The sequence below is a fragment of the Lygodium microphyllum genome, chromosome 22, assembly GCF_053477565.2.
Source record: "Lygodium microphyllum isolate KBCC chromosome 22, Lygodium_microphyllum_v1.1.10, whole genome shotgun sequence".
Classification (NCBI taxonomy): Eukaryota; Viridiplantae; Streptophyta; class Polypodiopsida; order Schizaeales; family Lygodiaceae; genus Lygodium; species Lygodium microphyllum.
Window position 1 is genome coordinate 137,354,570 of NC_141156.1, and position 22,273 is coordinate 137,376,842.

Consider the following 22,273-nt stretch of genomic DNA (forward strand, 5'->3'; position numbering starts at 1 on the left):
ATCATCATTTAAGATTAGATTATCCAAATCACCCAGCTTCTTCCTTAATTTACTTACATGAAAAACTGGATGTATTTTACTACCAGCAGGTAGTTGGAGCTTGTAAGCCAATTCTCCCACCCTTTTAAGTATTATGAAAGGACCACAATACCTTGGTGAAAGCTTTGGACAATGTCCCTTTTTCATAGTTTTGGTTTGTTCAGGCACCTTAAGATAGACCAATTCTCCTTCTTTAAAGGAGATGTCTCTTCGGTGAGGATCTACATATGCTCTAGCTCGATTTTGAGCTTTCTTAATATTTTCTTGAGCAAATTTTAACATACTATTCATATCCTCCAAAAAATCTTTAGCTGCCTGAACCTTTTCCTTATGCAGTCCTACTGCAAAAGGAGCTCTGGGCTGAAACCCATACATTAACATATATGGACTATATCCAGTGGAAGAGTGCTTGGCACTCTTATATGCAAACTCTGCTAACGGTAAATACTCTTCCCAATTAGTTTGCCTTTTACTTACATATGCCCTAAGCATATCTTCAAGAATTTGCTTAACCCTTTCAGTTTGCCCGTCTGTTTGCGGGTGATCCGCCGTACTCATGCTAAGTTTAGTATCCAATTTCCTAAATACCGCACGCCAAAAATGGCTATCAAATTTTCTATCCCGATCAGAAACTATATTTTCCGGAAGGCCATACAATCGGTATATGTTCTCTACGAACAATCTAGCCAATTCTGGTGTTTGAACATCAGTTGAAGTTGGAATAAACCTAGCCATTTTGGTTAACCTATCCACAATCACCCACACAGAGTCGTGCGCCCTCTGTGTTTTAGGTAGAGCAACAATAAAGTCCATGGAGATACTCTCCCATTTTCCCGAAGGAATTTCTAATGGATGGAGAAGTCCTCCCATTTTTAATTTTTCAGCTTTATTAACCTGGCATTTATTACATTTGACCACATAGTCAAGGACGTCCTTATTCATTCCAGGCCAATAGAACTGCCTTTTAATAAGACTATAAGTCTTATTAACTCCTCGATGTCCCGCACTAGGGGTATCATGACACTCAAAGAGTATCTGGCGCCTTATTTTTGTATCTTTCGGGACACATACCCTACCCTTGTAGAGTAAATAACCATTATCAATGGTAAAATTCTTCCACTTGAATCCAGTTTGAGCAACCCCTGATGCTCCATTTCCTTGTTGAACATCCTCAGATACTCCTCCCTCAGTAGAAGCACTTTCAGTTGGATCCCCATTTTTTATTGCTTCCCATATGTTGGAATATGCCGGATCAACCTGGCATTTCTCTTTTAAAGATTCAAGCAAGTTGGAAGTGAACTGAGTAAAACTCAATTCATTAATGATGGGCATTCTGCTGAGTGCATCAGCTACTATATTATACTTTCCTTTTCTATATCTTATCTCATAGTCGAACTCTTGGAGGAGTTCGGCCCATCTGGCTTTACGCCCGTGTAAATCTAGTTGATCATTAAGCCACTTAATGCTTTCATGATCCGATAAAATCAAAAGTTTGGCACCATACAAATAGTGCCTCCATTTCTTCATTGCATGTACTATTGCATACAGCTCCCTTTCATAAACAGAGTAGTTCTATTTTGCACGATCTAATTTCTTGCTTTCAAAAGCAACTGGTCGACCTTCTTGTAATAAGACCGCGCCTATTGCCTTATCACTGGCATCAGCTTCAACCACAAATGGTTTATTGGAATCCACTATTAATAATACTGGAGCTGTAGCAATAGTTATCTTAAGTTTTTGAAAACTTTCATTTTGATCTGTTCCCCAATTAAAACTTTTCCCTTTCCCTTTAAGTTGGTTTGTCATTGGAACAGCTATTTTGGCATAATCTTGAATGAATCTACGATAAAATCCAGATAAACCTAGGAAGATCTGCAACTCTTCTAGATTCCGTGGAGGTGGCCATTCAATAATTGCCCTTACTTTTTTTGGATCCATGTTGATTCTCTCTTTCGAGATTATATGCCTTAGATATTTGACCTCTTGTGCAAAGAATTCACATTTAGTTTTCTTCGCATAAAGGGAATGTGTTCTTAACAGTTGGAATACTAATTGTAAGTGTTCCAAATGTTCTTCTGTTGATTTACTAAAGATCAAGATATCATCTAAGAAGACTACTATAAAATGTCCTAGATAGGGCCGTAAAACACTATTCATCAGCTTCATAAAGGTAGCTGGTGCATTAGTGAGACCAAAAGGCATCACCAAAAAATCATAATGCCCATATCTAGTACGAAATGCCGTCTTGGAAACATCTTGTGCCTTAATTCTTATTTGGTGATAGCCTGATCTTAAATCTATCTTTGTGAAGAATTTTACCCCTTGCAATTGATCAAAAAGATCTTCCATTCTGGGCATAGGAAATTTATTCTTCACCGTTATTTTATTAAGTGCTCTATAGTCAACACAAAGTCGCATAGAACCATCTTTTTTCTTTACCAATAAAATTGGTGAAGCCCAAGGTGAATTACTAGGTTGAATAAACCCTTTATCCAGATAATCCTTAATTTGTCTTTCAACTTCTTGATGCTGTGTTTCACTTAACCTATACGGTAGTTTTGAAATTGGGTGTGTATCCTTATTTATATCAATTGGGTGATTTATATCACCCCTATCTGGTGGAAGGCTACTTGGTAAATCAGAAGGAAACACATCTTTAAAATCATCTAACAAACTGTTCAATTCATTATTAACATTCAACTCACAAACATAAGAAAATTTTTGCTTAATATTACAGAAAGTAAAAGTATTCTGTACAAGAAGAGACCATAGCATATATACCTCAGAAATTTCCTTCTTTATCAGCTTCTGAACTTCAGTAGAACACAGCAAAGGATTATCAAATACTTCATGTTCACCTTGAATAACAAAAGTCTTACCATCCCTTTCAAATTCCAGTGTATTATGGTGATAGCTACGTTTTAAGGATGGTTCCAATCCCCATAGCCACTCCCTCCCTAGAGCAATATCAGCTCTTTCCATGTTCATTATTTGGAAATCAAGCTTATCTTTATATCCTTGAATCTCGATTTCCAAATTGGATACCATTGTATCCCATATTTTATTGTCTTGGCCTTGCATCATACGAACAACATATTGATGCTCACTGTTTTGTTGGGGAAGTTTCAATTTTTTGACAAGTGCATAATTAATAAAATTATGTGTGGCAGAGTCATCAATCATGACTCTAACCCGTTTTCCAGCTATCAATCCATGTACTCTAAGTAAATCATGTGGCCTAAAAGTAGGCTGCCACATAGAAGTTGACATACAACACTTATGTTGTACATCCATGTGCAAGACCTCTAAAGATTTATACTTTTCATGGCCCTTTAATTCTAAGGTCTGCACTACATGGATTTGTTTTTCTTTTCCCTTGCCCTTGTCCTTATCCTTTCCTTTGTCTTCCCCCTTTTTCTTTTGAGGGCAATTTCAAGCAGCATGGTTAGGGGATAGGCAATTAAAACACAATTTTTCTTTTTTGGCCTTATCAAAGTCATCAGGACTTAACTTTGGCCTCATATATGGTTTCTTTTCAAAAGGTTGTTTTTTACCCTTGAAAAATGGCATTTTTCTTTTAAATTTGTCCACAAATTTTGAGGTTTCCAATTCCTTAGACTTGGGCTCCGTATCAGTGAGACTGGTGAGTGTACCTGGACGCGTACTATCTTCATAGATTAATGCAAATTTAACTCCGTTTTACTTCCTTTTTACAGGCTTTATCCAGTCCCCTAATGAATCCTCTTGTTTTTTGGAATTCATCAATTCCTTCCAGTTTGAGGATTATCTCACGATATTCCTCCAGATATGTCAGTAGGGGTCGTCCCTTTTGTCTGACATAATCCCAATCTTCCCAATTTCTTTCCATTTCATTTTCAGGAAGAAATTCTTTCAAAAAGACGGATTCAAATTGAGCCCAAGTTTCAGGTATTTTATTCGCCTCCTTTAAAGTTCGCCACCACTTATATGCTTTAGGCCCCAAAGTTAAACTAGCCTCCAGTGCTTGGAGATGTGGTGGGGTATTTTTCAATTTATGTAAATCTTCCCATTTTTGGAGGAAATTAAAGATTGTGTCTTTATTCCTATCTTTTTCCTCCCCGTAAAATTGAGGTGGTTTCATATCCTTTAAAACTGGATTATCCCTCAATTTATGGTAAGTTTGGGATTCCTTAGGATCTCGCATAGTCACATCTAAATCTTTCGATGAAGATGGGACATCCGAGGTTTCTATCTTATTTTTTTCTCTTTCCAACAATAAAGTTAATTGAGATTTTATTTCAGTAAGTGTTTGGGTTAAAAATTCCATTTGAACCCCCTGAGTTTGCACACGAGCAGTAAGATCATCGAATTGCTCTCACGTGGCAAAAAATTCTTCCCATTGTTCTTCTTGTATGTCTGGTTCATGGGGATCTACCATAGGTTGATCCCCGGAACTAGAAATTTCCATTACCCTTTCTTTCCCTTTTTCTGCCATTAATACACTGGAATTGGAAAGCAAAAATAAGAAATTTGCATACAAGATAAAGTACTTCCCTGATTTTTAATGGCAAGCTGTGGTTGCTGGTTTGGAAAGAAATCCGAAGAGTAAGAAACAGATTGTATCTTCCCGGATTAGAACAGTGAAGTAATCATGCTGGAAATTCAATTTCCTGACTTCAGTCGTATTTGACATTCTTCTGTCCCTCTCACAGCAGTCGCAGTCATATCCGTCTCAGGAGCAGTCGCATTTACCCGTCAGCAATAATCGTGACAGAATCACGTTTTTTTTTTATGACCCACGTCTAGTACTGGCGACTCCACGCCTGATCTGGTCCTCGCGACCCACGGATTTATTTTTCTTTTCTCTGCCCGTAACGTAACCGGGTCACATTAATGTGACGTGGCGCTGCGCTTCTCCGTTTCGCTTTTCTTCACGGCGCCTGGTAGACGTGATGTGAGGTGGCATTTCTCCCTCTCGTTTTTCTTCACGGCCCGTCCCGTCGCGTTTTCACTGCGCCAGGTACTCACGCGACTTCACAAAAGACTGACGGCCTGACTGGCGACTGACAACCTCACGGATTTCTGATAACAGGCGAACGATTAACGATCTGAGACATAGGCTCTGATACCAATGATAGATGACGGAGAGCCAAAACCACCCAAAACGATGAAAAAGCACGAGTGTCCTTCTCCTCCCAACCACGCCTAGATAAGTGCTGGCCCTCCATCCGGATTCCTTTGCCAGCCGTCAACTTCCTGAAGGACTCCCTTACTCTCCAGGCTCCCCTTAACCCCGTTCGGGCGCCCAAGAGCCCGGACGGTCATTCTCATGCATGTTCCCCTAGATTTACCTTAATGTGACATTAAATGTCACTTTTAATGTCACATTCCATATTTATGACCTTATTGTAACATTAAATATCACTTTTAATGTCACATTAATGTCACAGATGATTTGGATGAGCTTGCACGCTCTACCATTGAGCTCTGTGAGTCACACAACTTGCTCTCTAACATTGAGAAGCTGAATTGAACATATGCAATGTGGCAAAGGCTTGAAGAATTGTAGGCTCAGAAAAGGGCAACCAGCAAGGTTTATTGGCTGAAAAAGTTAATGGACTTTCACACGAAGGAAGGTATAGCCATGTCTATACATTTAAAAGAGTTCAACTCAATTTTCAGTGAGCTGATTGCTTTAGATTTCCATATTGAAGATGAGTTCAAGGCTACTTTCTTGCTATGCAATTTGCCTAAAAGTTGGGATACTTTCAAGACAGCTTTGAGTAACTCAAATGCTCAGCTGTTATATTCTGATGTGGAGAGTTCTTTGGTGATGGAAGAACTCAACATGCAAAATAATTCAGCAAACAAGTCTTCTAATGCATTACACACTAAAGGCAGATTTCAGCAAAAGGGCAATTCTGAAAATAGAGCACGCAACAAGTCTTATGGCAAAAATTTGGAGTGTCGTCATTGTGGCAAAAAAGGGCACTACAAACGGGACTATTTTCAATTGAAGAAAGAGAAAGGCAAAAATAAAAACACTGACAACAACAGGGCTGAGAAAAAGGACAGCGAGCCTGCAAAGAAGAGCACTATGAAAATAGAAGAGGTAAAAGAGGTCACCCATGAGAATGACATTGACCGTGATATACTTCTTGCTGCTTCTTTGATTGCACATGCACTAATTGCAGATTTTGAGGATGACATACACACTTGGGTACTTGATTCAGGTGCATCGTTTCATGTTACTAAAACCAGCCTTCCTTCTCGGATAGGGTGGTTTAACCTGATTAAGCACTTAATTACAACAATTAGCAAATGAACATAAACTGAAATGCTCACTTTACCTTCATAAACTTGGACAGTGGACACCCTGTTGGCCCTAAAAATGGCGCCCCTTTCGGTATTTCTTTGATTTCAATTGCTGATGGATAAATTACAAGCCGAGATTTCATAATCTCCTTGGCTGATTCAAAAGCCCCTTGATGTTCCAATAATCAGCAAAGCATCCGGGCAATTTGCCCCTTGATTTTCACCCAGGACTTGCTCTAATGGAAACCCAACTGGTCAAATGCTGCCCCAAATTCACAATAGATGGGCTCGCATCTGAAATCCTCACAATTCCACGAATTTCCAGTGCTGATTTCAATGTACAATGCCTTTGACTCATGGCACGGGTCCCAAGGTGGCTGCTAAACCCTAATTACTACTGTAATTTAGGATTTACAGTAGTAAACTCTCTGCTATCCACCAAATTTGGCTGTACCCTGCTATCCATGGCTGAGAATTGCTGAGAATACTTGAGCATAGACTGGAGGAGATGAGAGAATGCTGTAGAAAGAGAGAAAATCAGCTGAAATGTATCTCCTGATTCGTAGCTCTGATGACAAATCTGATGGCACCAACAGCTTCAAAAGGGGGGTAAAACACCAGCTCAGTTGGCGAGCCCTCCTCTCCTACCACCGCCTCTCTTGAGGCGGAAGAGAAAACCTGCTGCCCCTTGTCCTGTCCCAGCCCGCGATCAGTTGCCGTCGCCTCTCAAAGCCAAATCTGATCACCTCCTCTCCCTCCACCAAGCTCCAAATTGGCTACCATTCAGCTTCCACCACCCTCCAACAGCCTTCTCCCTAGTTGCATGGGAAAGTTTTGCCAAGTGGCAACCTTCATATGCATTTTCAGTCATTAAATTAATTTTTCAAAATTAATTAATTTCAGCCCTTTTGACCCTGCCCAAAATTAAACATGCCCATCTGGAATGAAATTGATTGGACCATTTGCAACTGGGAGTGGTTCCCAACCTCTGTTGACCCTTAGACTAGCATTAATTAATTAATTAATGCTAGTCCCTAGTGTCACCACTGACACTTAATGGCCAAACAATTGTCCTAGGGTCCAACCTGGCACCAACTGACCACCAAAACCCAGTTGGCATAACTTAACACAACTTTTGCATTTAACACCCACTGCATCCTCGGGGTCCTTGGCCCGTTCCCATGAAATAACTGCCATGTGCATCACGTGCTAAACAACCTTGCACATTTGATTAGTAACTTAATCAAATGTTACTAGCAAGATTAAAGCATCTCAAGATTTCACGTCCCCGTGACAGTTACACCACACCATAAGTGATTTTCTCACTACAATGGTAGTGCACGTGGTATTGTCCACTTGGGGGATAACTATGCATGTAAACTTTCACACATTGGCAGTGTGAAACTGGAATCTCAACATGGCTCCGTGTTTGTTTTGCATAATGTGAGGCATGTATCTCAGCTCAAGAGAGCTTAATAAGCACAAGGCAACTAGATGATAAACACTATCACACTGCCTTTGGGAATAGCAAATTGAAAATTTATAAGGGCTTTCGCATTGTTATCAAGTGCTTCAAACGCGATACTTTGTATCCTTTGCATGTATCTAGCGTGCATGACCATATCAGGCCGATGATGATGGCGGCACCAAGCACTTAGAACCGAAGTGTGCACTTGCAAAGGAAAACTGAAGACTAAAGAGTGTGTGTATTTGCCAAGCAAGGGGGAGAGCAATTGGCTATAAATAGCCAAAGCCCCCAAAAAAACAAGTTGACCTACTCTTGTAGGGACCATAAATGTTGGTCAGTCAGCATTTAATGTTGGTCATTGAAGAAAAAATGCCAAAAAATAAGGGCAACCCTAAAAAAATCCTAGATGATAATGACAATGTTCGGTAAGTGCAGGCAACAACCTAGTGCCAAGTGTTTCTTTGTAGCATAGCCACTTGGGACACATGAGTCAAATTGGAATGAAAGTGCTTTGTCACTTGGGTTATTTGCCATCTTTGAGGTGTGTTAATTTTGAACAGTGTGATCATTGTATTTATGGTAAGCACGCTCAAACGTCTTCACCCTTAGAGTTGGTACATTTTAGATGTATGTCAAATGCCAGGGTTATCTCTAGGGAAAATTAAGTATTTCATTACCTTTGTTGATGATGCCACACGCAAAGTATGGATTTATCCAATCCGTCACAAAGACCAGGCCTTCGATAAATTTAAAAATTCCTAGCACTTGCTGAAAATCAGACCAGCAAGACATTCAAGTGTCTTCGCTCTGACAATGGTGGGAAATATGTGTCCAAAGCCTTTCAGGACTTCTATAATAGCAAAGGGATTAGAAGGGAGCTCACTGCCCCTCATAATCCACCCCAAAATGGTGTTGCAGAGCATATGAACAAGACCATTCAAGACAAGGTCCATACAATGTTGTCACATGCTGCTTTACCTCATGGATTTTGGACAGAGACTATTATGACAACCGTAAACTTAATGTGTGTGTGTGTATTGGGGTGGTGGGGGGGAGAAGGGGGGTCTCTCAAGATGTGTGGTCAGGCAAGCCACCTTCATATGCTTACTTGAGTGTTTGGCTACGAGGCATTTGTACACATAGGCAAGAAAGAACGCAGCAAACTTGAGCCAAAGTCCTGTAAATGTATTTTTTTAGGATATGGTGATGAAGGTGAGATGGGGTATCGATTATGGGATCTCAAGGAAAGAAAAATAGTAGTATGTAGCAATGATGTTATCTTCCGGGAGAGATCCCATGCACAAACAGCCTGAAAAGACAAAAAGAGGTTAGAAGGGTTGTACTCCGAGAGGATGTACCGATAAGACAGCAAAGAATGCCCGTTGGATAGCAACAAATACCTACTGTAACTGTCCCTGAAAATGCTAGGAATAATGCTGAAAATGATTAGCAAGATCTTGCCCATGATGTACCACAAATTCAACAAGAACAGATGCCTTTGAAACAACCAAGACAAACTATACAACATACTGAACCTGCAGAACAGTAAGCTATTATGTAGATTTGCAGGCTGAACAGCCAGCAAATCTTGACCATTGGGTCCGTACGTTGACTAGAGTGCAAAGACAGCTAAATAGGTTCGTTCTTGGTGTCAATTATGTGGCTGATTATGTCATGTTGACAAATTGTGGTAAGCCATCATGCTTCCAAGAAGCAATGGACAGAAAAGACACCAAGAAATGGCATAAGGCAATGTCAAAGATGGAATCTCTCAAAAAAAATGGCACTTCGGATTTGGTGCATTTGCCTAACAAGCAAGTGCTACCATGCAAATGGGTTTACAAAATGAAAGTCGCTTCTAGTTCTTTGCCAAAGTACAAGCCACGATTGGTTGCTAAAGGGTACAAGTAAGAACATGGAATTGATTTTGATGAAATCTTTTCTCCTGTAGTCAAAATGACTACTTTGCAAACGATCTTGGGCTTAGTCGCATTTGAAGATATGGAACTCACACAAATGGATGTAAAAATAGCTTTCTTACATGGTGATTTGCATGAGGAGATCTATATGCACCAGCCTGAGGGTCTTGTTGCAAAGGGGAAAGAGCACATGGTATGTAAACTCAACAAGAGTTTGTATGGGCTGAAACAGGCACCACGCAAATGGTATCATAAATTTGATACATTTATGCAATCTCAAGGATTCCATTGCTCTCAAGTTAATCACTGCTTATACACCAAGAAGGCAAAAGATGGCAGTCTTAATTCTCTTGGTTTTATATGTGAATGACATGCTGGTTGCATGCAAGGATATTCATGCCTTGGACTCCTTAAAGGAGAGTTTACACAACAGCTTTGATATGAAGGATCTTGGTGAGGCCAATCACATTCTTAGCATGTATATACTTAGGGACAAATTGAAGGGTCTTCTTTATTTGTCACAGCACGAGTATGTTACTAAGGTTTTACAGCGTTTCAATATGGAGGGGGAGGGAAGCCATTGGTGTATCATAGCCTCCATATGATACATGACAACCCTACATCTGATGATGGAAAGGCTGAAATGGCCAAGATACCTTACACTTCAATTGTTGGTAGCCTAATGTACACTATGGTTGCTACATGTCTTGACATTGCATTTGCCGTGGGACTGGTTAGCAGATACATGGCATATCCTGGCAAAAAGCATTAGGAAGGAGTAAAGGGTATCATGAGATATCTTAAGGGCACAAAGGATTTGTGTATCCGCATTGGTAAGCGGAAGTCATCTGTTGTTGGCTTCACGAATGCAGACTATGCTAGTCATCCTAAATGCAGGAAGTCTACTTCAAGATATGTATTCACGTTCACAGGGGAAGCAGTCTCTTGGATGTCCAGGCTGCAAAAGTGTGTTGCATTGTCTACTACAAAGGCAGAGTATGTGGCTGCCACTGAGGCATGCAAAGAGGCTTTATGGCTTTCATGTCTGGTGAGAGAGCTTAGTATTATAGAGGTTCCTATCTTCCATTGTGATAGTCAAAGTGTTATCATGCTAGCACGGAATCCTCTCTTTCACGCAAAGACAAAGCACATACAAGTAAAGTATCATTTTATCAGGGATGTACTTGATAGCAAGAGCATTGAACTTGTCAAGGTACATACAGATGATAACCCTGCAAACCTCACAAAGGGTCTTCCAGTAGAGCGGTTTGCTCATTGCCACCAGGTGATGGGGGTTGCATAGCATATGTGTATTCCAGCTTTGTACATACATAGTCTTAGCTGATTATTTTCTCTACCTTAACGCACGTTGCCTTTAGGTGGAAGGTTGTTAGGAATAAAGGCTCATCGTGCCTTTTACAGTGTTCGGGTGTGAACGCACCCCTACACTTGTACTTTATATATAATACCAAAACCTAAAGTGATACATATTGTCATTGTACCAAAAACACTTCATGTGTCATGCTCTCACTCCCCCTGCTCACTCTTCGTACTCTAAACTCTGCACTTAGTCTGACCTGCACTCTGTCTCAACCCTTGCACATCAAACATCATATCTCACATCTTTTTAGACTAGGACGCTACCCGAGAGTATTTTAGGGTTTCTTGTCTATTTATAAGCACACCTGTTAATTCACCATTATCACTTCCTACCTTCTCACTTCTAGTGCCCTCACTACAGCTACACATTGTAGCACATGGAGGGGCTGATCATTGTATTCAACTTTTATCCAATATTCATTTAATTCTCTCTTCATTGCCTTCACAATTTCTCGATGCTCAAGTGTTCTTCTACTGCCATCTCCACGTGCATTGTCTCAATGTGTTTACAGAGAGACATTATACCTTTCTTTTATATTTTTCAACACCTTTTACTTTTTAAGGTATGGACTTGTTGTTTGAGAACCTTCAATTGATTCATCTAAGACACGCAATGCTCTTGCCTATGACATGAGAAACCTCAAAAAATGTGAAAACCAACACATGTAGGCATGCACAAGCATATGGCATGTTTTCATTTCATTTTTAGCCCTCAATTGATTAATCCACAATACACAACACTGCTGGCTATGACATGGGAAACCTCAACAAAGGTGAAAACCAACATGGGTGTAGCAACGTGCAAGCATGTGTCATGACTCATGTTTTCATCCCAACAGGGTTTTCCCGCATAGTAATATAAAGTATGATTTCATCCCATCTGGGGTTTTTCGCATAGTAATATGAAGTATTACTTTGAAAAAGTGTTATTTGGGAAGAGGCATGATGGAGACACTAGCTGAATCACACTTTTTTTTCGGCGAGACGAGTTGAACACATTACATTAAAGTACAATAGTGTTATGCCCTGGTGAGAACCTAATACACATCAAAAGCACAAAGAAAAAAGTGATGTATGCACATGCACATGCAAAAGTACACACAGATGCACACATATGCATGGATGCACTATATGAATTTTTCAGAATTTCAGTAAACAAATTTCAAGATAATGTTTTACTTCTCACCATCTAAAGCCCAGCCTCCAACACCGTCTGCTACTCCTACCCAAGTCGTTCCTTCAATAAAATATGCATCTTCACCACCAGTAGCAGCCTGGAAATATGAAAACATTGAAGAAATATCAAAACAGAGGCAAAGTGCTGCTTTCAGCAATACGAACAGAAGTTTGAAGGTAGAGGAGGAAGGGACTTTAATATCTTTATCACCTAAAAAGCTTCCAAAAAGAAACATCATGTTTCCACAGTAGAATAGCCATACAGCCACAGACAAAATTCTACACGTTCCATGGTGGAATACCCATATAGCAACAGACTTTAACTTCCTCCACTAAGGTAGTGGATAAAACACACCTTGCTTGGATGGGGCTGCATTGCCCCACCTGAATGTAGTCTATATGGTTCTTTGCTTCGTTCTTCATCTTGAGGGATGCTGCAAAAGAGAAAGACTACTTAGAGTAAATAATAAAGTTTTGATTTAACTTGAGAGGATGCATATGATAGCTATTCACAATTCTTTTTTAAGTACAATTGACAATGGAACTGAGCACTTCACATGGATCGCTGTATTTTCCATCACTGGAAAAGGCAAAGATACTACATGCGGATTATGCTTCGCATGCGATTATGTTAAGTTAAAGTCTAGGGTGTGGATCTTACATAAGCCATATGCTCTAGGAATGTGGAATTGGTAAAAGTCAGCACAAAGTTTATTTTAGCCATGCATTAAGAAATGTCAAGCATACATATGCAGCTCAAAATACGAACTTGGTCAATTGCCAATTATGATGAAGATAGAAAACATCCAAATGCAACAGAAAAAATGCTTTTGTCGGCAGCCGCAATCAGCCCAAATGTGAAAAGCCACATTTACCTTTACCTTTACCTAAGCAAATTACATAGCTTGCAAACATACCCCTTTACATACTGATCATAACAAAGATCGTGTAATTAAATAAATCCATATTTGGCAAACCAAAAGTTCACATTTGGAATACAAAAAATCTTCATAGTGGCATGCAAGGATTCTGTCACGAGGACGATTAAATATTATTGCTTTGCTTAGCATTTGATTAATAGTTAACCAAATGTGCAAATGTGACTTGCACAAGTGATGTGCAAGTTAATCATTTCATGATGTGGGACCTAGGACCCTGAGATATCAATTGATGCCAAAGAGAAAAGTTGCAATATTATGTCTGACAGATTTTGGCCTAGACCAATTTATTGGCCACTAATGTCAATGATGACATTAGAGACAAGGCATTAATTCACTAATCAATGCTGCACTAAAGGCTAATAATTGCTCAAGAAGGATACTTGGAAAACAAATTGGCCTCGCCAATTTAATTATTGGTTGGTGGAATTATTCTTTTGGGCAATAGAATAATTATTAAATTAATTTGTTAAAATTAATTTAATAAGTTGTAAAATACTGAAAATTGGAATTAAAAGGCTACCACTTGGCAAAACTTATTCATGCAAGTGGGAAAAACGTTTTTGGGGGCTGATGGAAGTCTATTCCAACCATTGCGAGGGAGAAGGAGGCTATTAGAGAGCAAGGAGATGCTGTTGACATCATTTGCAATCACCAAGGACCGGTTCTGCAATAGGTGGCAATAGTTTGGAGCCCTCCAAGTGCAAGTGACAGCAGCCCAAGGCCCTTCTCATGCAACTGACAACATATGGGAAGGGACAACAACCCTTCTATAAGCTTAAGCTGTAGCTAACAACTTCCATGGTTATTTAAGTAGAACAGCAACAATTCTTGACCATTTCTCCCAATGAAGCTCAAATTTCTCTCTCTATAGCATTCTCTCTCATCCTACAATCATCTCTCAAGTTATCTTAGTAAAATCCAGCCATTAGAGTCATCAAAGGTGAAGATTTTGGTTAATCTCCATTGTAAATTTTAATTTATAGCAAGAATTTAAGTTTGACGACCACCTTCAGATACATACTCAAAGTTAAAAACCTAGAACTTGAATTCGAGCAGCTAAACTTAAAGAATTTCAAGGAGATTCGATCCCGCCGACCTATATCAGATTTGGGACCTAATTTGTGTTTCAAGAAGGGTAAAGGCCAATTCCTAAGCAAACCAAAGGGCAAATTGGTTTGAAGGCTTGTTGATCATTTATTACAACAGTAGACAACTAGAGAGCCAAGGAGATCCAATAAATCTCATTATTCTCTCTCTCTCTCTCTCTCTCTCTCTCTCTCTCTCTCTCTCTCTCTCTCTCTCTCTTCGTGAGATAATTGAATAAAGTGGCAATATTACCATCAAACCATCAAGTCAGCTAAGAAAAACAGACACAAATGAAAGGCTACCAAGACTCTAACACAAAAATATCACATAGATAGGACAAGTGGTGTGGAGCAAACAATATCCAGCCAGGGAGCAGCAATGTCAGGAAGAACTAGATCAACTGACACCATAAAGGAGATCTACCATAGCACTAAACCACAAACACGGGCCACATGACCATGGATGCCTGAGGCTGAAAAAAAAAAAGGCATTCCCAGTACGCCAAATATGCCACAGGGCTATCCATCTAAGGAAATGGAAGATGCATGAATAATTTAAAATGTAAAGTAAACATAGAGGTCATCTTTCCCATAATCCACGAACGAGGTGATATCCACTACTGAGTCACCAAGGACCACATGGGAAACAAAACTCCAAAACTTTCAAGCAACAGAGCAAGAGACAAACAGATGAAGCAATGTCTCATCACATGTAGTGCAAAATACACAGTGACCACCAAAGATCTTGCGAGCACGCAACACGTCCCGAGTTGAAAGACCCCCCCCTCCCCATCAACAACCTCCACATGAACCATCTTAAGATGACTACGCTGCATGAGCAGTCCCAGACTACACTTAAAGTGCATCTAGATTGTATCGAGTCTGTATACCATTTTGTACCTACTCACCTAGTTCACCATAACACTAGATAGTAGCTTTATTGGGACTTGGAAAACTTCCCAGACATTTTTGTATGTACCTTTTTGGTCTCATAGGCCAACTTGGCCTTTTGTAGACATTAATATAACTTTTTTTCTTTCTTTCTTTCTTTCTTTCTTTCTTTCTTTCTTCCTCTCTCATGCTGTCGGAGCTAACGAAATTGAAATATTTATAAAGGGTATAATGACCAACCAAGTAAACTCAAAGACAAGAATTATCACATCCTTGGATATCTAGATGGGCACTAGTAGCATTGGTCACAATGGTCAAGAAATGACTTAATGCACTACGGACACTTAAGGGTTAGGCCAACCAAGTCCTATTTATGGGACTCAAGGCCTTATTGTGCACATGATTGTGTCTAATCACCTGTCACGAGGACATAAAATTTCGAGTTGCTATAATTTTGCTGATAACATTTGATTAAGTTATTAATCAAATGTGCAAGGTTATATAGCACATGTGATGCACATGATAGTTATTTCACGGTAACAGGCCAAGGACCCCGACAGTGCAATGCAAGTCAAAGGCAAAAGTTGTGATAAGTTATACCAGCTCGGCTTTGGGAGTCAGTTGGTGTCAGATTTGACCCTAGGACAGTTGTTTGTCCAATAAGTGCTAGTAATGACACTGGGGACTAACATTAATTATTTAATTAATGCCAATTTAAGGGTCAACAGAGGTTGGGAACCGCTCCATGTTGCAAATGGCCTAGACAATTTAATTATAGATGGGCACATTTAATTTTTGGTAAGGTCAAAAGGGTTGAAATTAATTTCAAGTTTGTTTCATTCAAAAGATAAATTAAATGGTTGAATAATACCCATAAATGAATTTAGGACACTGCCACTTGGCAAAAATGCCCATGCAAACTGAGAAAACATTCTTGGAGTCTGAGTCTCAACCATCCAATCAGTTTGTCCCTTTTTTTTGTTAGAGGAGAGAGAGAGAGAGAGAGAGAGAGGGAGTTGCCAGTCCATTCTCTAATCAAAGAACAGCAATTTGCTACAAAGGAGACACCTTCCAGGGAACATTCCTGATCTACTAGCGGCCTCAATAGATAGGGAACAGCAAGGAGACACCTTCCAAGGAGCATTCTTAATCAGGTGACAACATTTTCACGGTGCCTAGTAGCAGTAGATGAGTGCATTAAATGCAAGCTAGAGCAGGCAGCAAGCATATTTTAGGGTTTTCTGACAAAAAAAAAAATCAAATTTCTCTCTCATCTTGGCTTTCTCTCACCTTCTTCAATCCCTTCTCAAGAGATCTCAACATTTCTCAGCTATTTGGAGTAAATCTCGGTCAAATTTGTGGTGAACAATAGAGGGATCTCTGTTGTAAACCCTAAATTTCTGCAAAGATTAGGGTTTAGTAGCCACCTTAGGACCCGTGCCAACAACAAAAGGCATCATACACTAAAATCAACACCTGAAATTTTTGGAATTCACACGAATTTCAGATGTCAAGCCATCCATTGTGAATTGGGGAAACGTTTTGCCAATTGGTGGTTCCATTTGTGTAAGTCTTGGGTGAAAATCAAGGGGCAATTGATCCAAATTACTTGCTGATTGTTTGTGCAGCAAGAGGCTTTCAAATCAACAAAGGAGATTGTGGAATCTCAACTTATACTCACTCTATTAGCAATTAAAGTTCAAGAAATACCAAACCAAGCGCCAGTTCTAGGGCCAATTGGCTATTGTCCAAGATTAATAAGGTAATGTGTGTGTTTCAATTGATGCTCATTTATTACTTTTTGTAATCAAGTGCTTAATCAAGTTTTACCACCCCCTCCAAGGAGGGCTAGTTTTATAGTTCCATTAACCGAGTACCACTCAATCCCTTAATTTGGTGGGCCCGAGACACCTAATTGCAAGCCAAAGCTTTCTACTAGTGCTGATTTTTGCTCACAGCTAAGCAATTACAGCAATATGTTTTCATACAATGAGATGGAATCAAGCAGTGATGATGCCTCTTACTATAAACACTCACATGGGGAAGAATTTCATGTAGAGCTAGAGATTTTTAAGCCATTCCCGCACGCAAGTCACAATACATGGCTCACAATCCCTACACCTAGGGGTCCTTAAGTTAGGTGCGTCCGGTGACCTCGATCAGCTGGCCCCGTTCCTAACCCCCTAGCCCTTTTTTGCCCCCATTTCACACTTAAGGGCATCCCAAGGGCAGGACACACCTAGGGAGGTAACACTCACCTATGGTTAGACCTGTCACCCTACGCTACACTCACCGCACCTCCCTACCGCACGAACGGGGTCCTCAAGTGTGGGACATCACCTAGGCCCACCTGTGGTTAGACCCAGCTCCCCATTCCACCAGCACGAGCACAAGGCACCCCACAGTAAAGCAGGCACTCCCCTTAGGTAGAGTACCGCACTTTCTCCTTTCGGATACTGCAAGATGTGCCAAACCATGGGCCAACTTGTTTACCACTTGCAACATTGTTCGCACCTCGATCATATGGGTAATCATATGGATAATATGATCAAGTAGGTAAGTTGACATAGGTTATCAGAGCATCCTCCTGGATCATATGGACAAATCAAAGTAGGTAAGTTTTCATAGATCATCATAGTATCTATTGGCTTGGTCTTCTCTCCTGCAAAAATCTTCTCCATAGCATCCAAATCTTCTTTGGCTAGTTGAAATCCCCGACTCTAAGCTCTCTTTCCTCCTTCAATAGAACAAGTCTCGTTTGTGCCTTGACCACATTGACGTTTATATCCATATCCATCTCCATCAATGGCATAAACATTAGCAAATCGTCATCACCCCCTCTAACGTAAGAGGTCTCATCATCCATAAGTAGCACATTTGATATGATAACCTTGTTTGCATAGAAACATGGAACGGCCGTTCCGGCCTGTAGAAACGGCCTAACGCGTTCCAAACCCTCCAAGGAGTTGAAACGGCTAGGGAACGTTCCCTGCCGTTCCCAAGGCCGTTCCCTGTCATTCCCTGTTTGGAACGGTCGTTCCATGCCTATTGACTAAAAATTGACTTTTTTTCCCGCTTTTTTTTTTTGCTTGGGTTACAGTCCTACCACATATTCACCCATCTCCATTTCAGCCGATCCTCAATTCCAAGGTATTCATCCATTTATATTGTCTAATTTCAAGGAAAATTGGGATAATTAAGGCAATTCAAGGCAATTTGGAGCTATAGGGGTAATCGAGTCAATTTTGGGACATTTCAAGCATTGACGGGTATTGGGGCAATTAGAGGGACATTCTTTGGGGCAATTTGGGTCATGCAGGGCATATTTGGGGCACCTAAGACATGTGCCGTTCCCCCCATTCCCGTTCTTGTTCCCGTTCCCCGACCTTGGACGTCCCCCCCCGTTCCAGGGGGTCCCGTTCTCGTTCCCGTTCCCCGTTCCAAGTAACTATGCTTGTTTGGAACAAAAGTTCCATGTCTTCCTTCATTGCCAGAGAATCCTGTAAATCACCTCTATGATGACCAAAAGAAAGCTCATCACATATATCATACATAGGGGTATTATGACTTGTAAAAAACTCCTCCTCCTTGTTACCCTCCATAAGATATTTGTGAATTAAATGTGATGCCTAATCTTGGACAAGGCTCAAACCATGGACAACAAACTAAAAATGTTGCTGTTGGGCAAGATATAGAGCCTTTAAGGCATAATGAGGTTGATGATCAACAAAGTGAAGAGGAATTTGATGACTAGTTCAAGAATCAAATGGGGACAGCAACAAATCTCTTTGCTGAATTGGCAAAGGATCCTCAATTTACCTGATTTTTTAATCCTCCAAAGAAGGACAACAAGGACACAAAGAGGAAGTCATCTTCTACACTTTCAAGACAGCAAGGTGCACTGAAGGTAGTGTCAAGCCTTCACTTGAAGCTCCCAAAGATGCTAATCAAACAAAACAGTTGGTACCTACAAGGCAAGGAATGCAAATGCAAGGCCATCATAAAAGTGCCCATGCAATGGATTTTGCACAATGGGGCATGTATGCTACGATGGGGCAACCACAATACTTTGGTGGAAGGACGATTTTTCCCGCTATGGTTGGACAAAGACCACATACGGGAATGTATGACACAAACCCCTATGGTACGCAACAACCTATGCATGGTGTGCAAGGCCCAATGTATTCGGGTATGGCTCGAAATGTACAAAACCCTATATATAGCAGTATTGGCTTGATGCTTGGGGAACAACATAGCATGTTTGGTAATGCATCTACACCCCCGAATGTTTATGGGAATCAAGGAATGACTGATGGTCATGCAAATGCTCCGTTTGGTGTTGGTTTTGATATAATTCAGCAAATTTTACAACAACCAGTGTATGACAACTTGACACAAAAAGGGGCAGTAAAAGACTATGATCAAGGTGGAAAAGCAATGAAGTTTGAGTCCTTCAGTGGTGCACAAGATAGGCTGAAAGCTTTAACTTTCATTCAGCAGTTTGATGCCGGAGGAAAACTTCACGGAGTTCTCGAATATTCAAAAGGCAACCACTTTCTTTAAGGGAAATACATTGCAATGGTGCTCCACTCTTTTGATGCAAGGTAGAGCTCCATCAATGTGGATACAATTCAAGCAAATATTTGCTTAAAATTGGCTGACAAGTACCTTTGAGGCGGACATCATAACAGCTTGGAATAAGATGGATGCTAAAGAATGTAAGAATTTGAAGCAATCCAATAAAAAGTTTTGGAATGCATTGCTTCCCGTCACTTCTTATCACCTCATACCCCTTCATGAGCAAGTGAAAAAACATGTTTGTGGACTACCTAAAGAAATTAGGGATTTTTGTATTAAATCCACTATCTCTAGCATGTCTGAGCTCATAGAGACTACTGCTACAGCAAATGCTTTGTTGGATGGAAAGAATTCAGGCTTCCTAGAGAGTGGGGAGAAGCCGAATAAAAAGTTGCTAAAGGCTGAGAAAAAGAGCAGATCTGAAGATCAATCTGGAAAGAGGCCAAAATGACAAAGAAAGGGCTCAAAAACATTGGCACAACATAGGGAATTGATGGCTGAAAATAAATGTTTTATTTAAGAGCAGGAGGATCATATTGCAAGGGACTATCCCAATAGGCAGCAAGCTAAAAATCAGAAAATTAGGGACATCCTAAGGGATAGAAGCCCAAAACATTGGTGGAATTGATACCGATGTTGTTAGTGATCAACCCAATTATGATGCTACTGAGTTGTACAGAGCATGGGGCAAAATTAGGAATCAGCATGCATTGAATTTATTTGATGATGGTGCATGAGCCAACTTCATCTCTATTGACATGCCAACCCACGAAGAGGATGTGATGGGACCCATAGGAAGAGTTGGAATGACATGTAAAGGCCATGCACAACCTATCAAACCACTCATTGGAAAGCTTCAATTGCATAAACAAGGATATGTGAACAGCAAGGAGTTTTTCATTGCTCTACTTAAGGGTTGTACTATATTGCTTGGAATGCCATGGTGTCATCACATGCATGCAATGGTTGATTCTCGTGTAGAAGAGATCACTATTCAACATAAGGGATAGACACTCACACTTAATGTAAAGTTAAAAGACGAATCTATCCATGTTGTATCCGCAAGTGCCATTTCTAAAGTAATGAAAAAATTATATTTCACCATACTTGGTTTTTACTAAGGATAAAGATGATAGTGAGAATGTTGAAAATACGTCTAAGTTAGAGGAGGATCACATGTCATTTCGAAACTGTATATTGATTGCTTCTCTCAAACACTTATGAGGCAACTACCGCCTGAATGGCTTAAAGATCACGGTATAGATCTTACCCCTAGAAGTATCCCACCTAATAAGCCACCCTACACAGTCAGTGCAACCCACTAGGAGGAGATTATGAGTCAAGCGCATGACCTATAAGAAAAATGACTAATTCAGCCCAACTCATCTCCCTTTTATTCTCCAATGCTTTTGGTGTAGAAAAAGGATGGGTCATGGTGTACATGCATTAATTATCATGCTCTTAACAAGATCACAATAAAGAATCAATTTCGGATCCCTCAAATTCATGATGTTATGTATACATTGTAGAGGGCAGCCATATAGATTTAAAAAGTAAGTATCATCAGATACGCATTCGATCGGAGCATGAGCATAAGATAGCTTTCAGGACATCTTTTGGGTTATATGAGTTTCTTGTTATAGCTTTTGAGCTTATGAATGCTCCTGCCACTTTCAATCAAATGATGGATCACATTTTCATGCCACATAGAGGATATGTGGACACTTTCCTTGATGACATAAAAGTCTATTCAATGAATGAGGTAGAGCATAGAAGAGACTTGGCATTGTGTTCAATGAACTGTGTAAGCATAGGCTAGTTATCAATGATAAGAAAAGTGAATTCTTTTTGCATGAAATCCACTTTTTGTGGCATATTATATCAGGTAATGGTATTCACATGGACCTTGCAAAGGTTGAGGCAATACAATCATGGCTACCTTTAGGAAGTGTACATGAGATCCATAACTTCTTGGGTTTATGTTCATACTACAGGAAGTATATATGCCGGTTTGCTGAAATTGCATCTTCATTGCATACTTTACAAAAGACAAATGTACCATTTAGATAAACATCAATTGAAACTTCAGCATTTGAAAAATCAAAGAAAAAGATGACTTTAGATCCTGTGCTTGTGTTGCGCGATCTAAGGAAGTCATTCATCGTTCAATATATTGCATGTGGTAACAACATTAGGGCTATCCTTATGCAGGATGGCCATGTTGTAGCTTATGAGAGCTGAATTCTCCACAGTGTAGAGAAGAATTTGCAAGTCTATAAGAAAGAGCTCTTGGTTGTAATTTAACCATTGTCTACTTGAAAACATTATTTGTTAGGGGCTGATTTTACAATGCAGACACATCATCAAACTTTAAGGGACTTTCTAACACAAGCAAAGTTGTCAAAGAAGCATATGAGATGGGCGAATTTTCTCTCTATGTTTCATTTTCAGATTGTACATATTAATGGTAAAAAGATTATGGTGGTTGATGCATTGTCACGT

The 22,273-nt window shown here is 40.0% G+C and overlaps 1 protein-coding gene across 2 annotated transcripts in view; it reads right to left on the bottom strand.

The window, feature by feature from the left end:
- The window catches only part of LOC148017664 (putative protein phosphatase 2C 71), a 107,813-nt gene that overhangs the window by 34,193 nt on the left and 51,347 nt on the right, over positions 1 to 22,273 (bottom strand). For both annotated transcript variants that reach the window (XM_087662438.1, XM_087662439.1), the window contains exons 5-6: positions 12,632 to 12,710; positions 12,287 to 12,374 (exon numbers count right to left, since the gene is read on the bottom strand). In XM_087662438.1, coding sequence (XP_087518564.1) covers positions 12,287 to 12,374; positions 12,632 to 12,710 — 167 coding nt within the window. The remainder of the gene's footprint in view (positions 1 to 12,286; positions 12,375 to 12,631; positions 12,711 to 22,273) is intronic.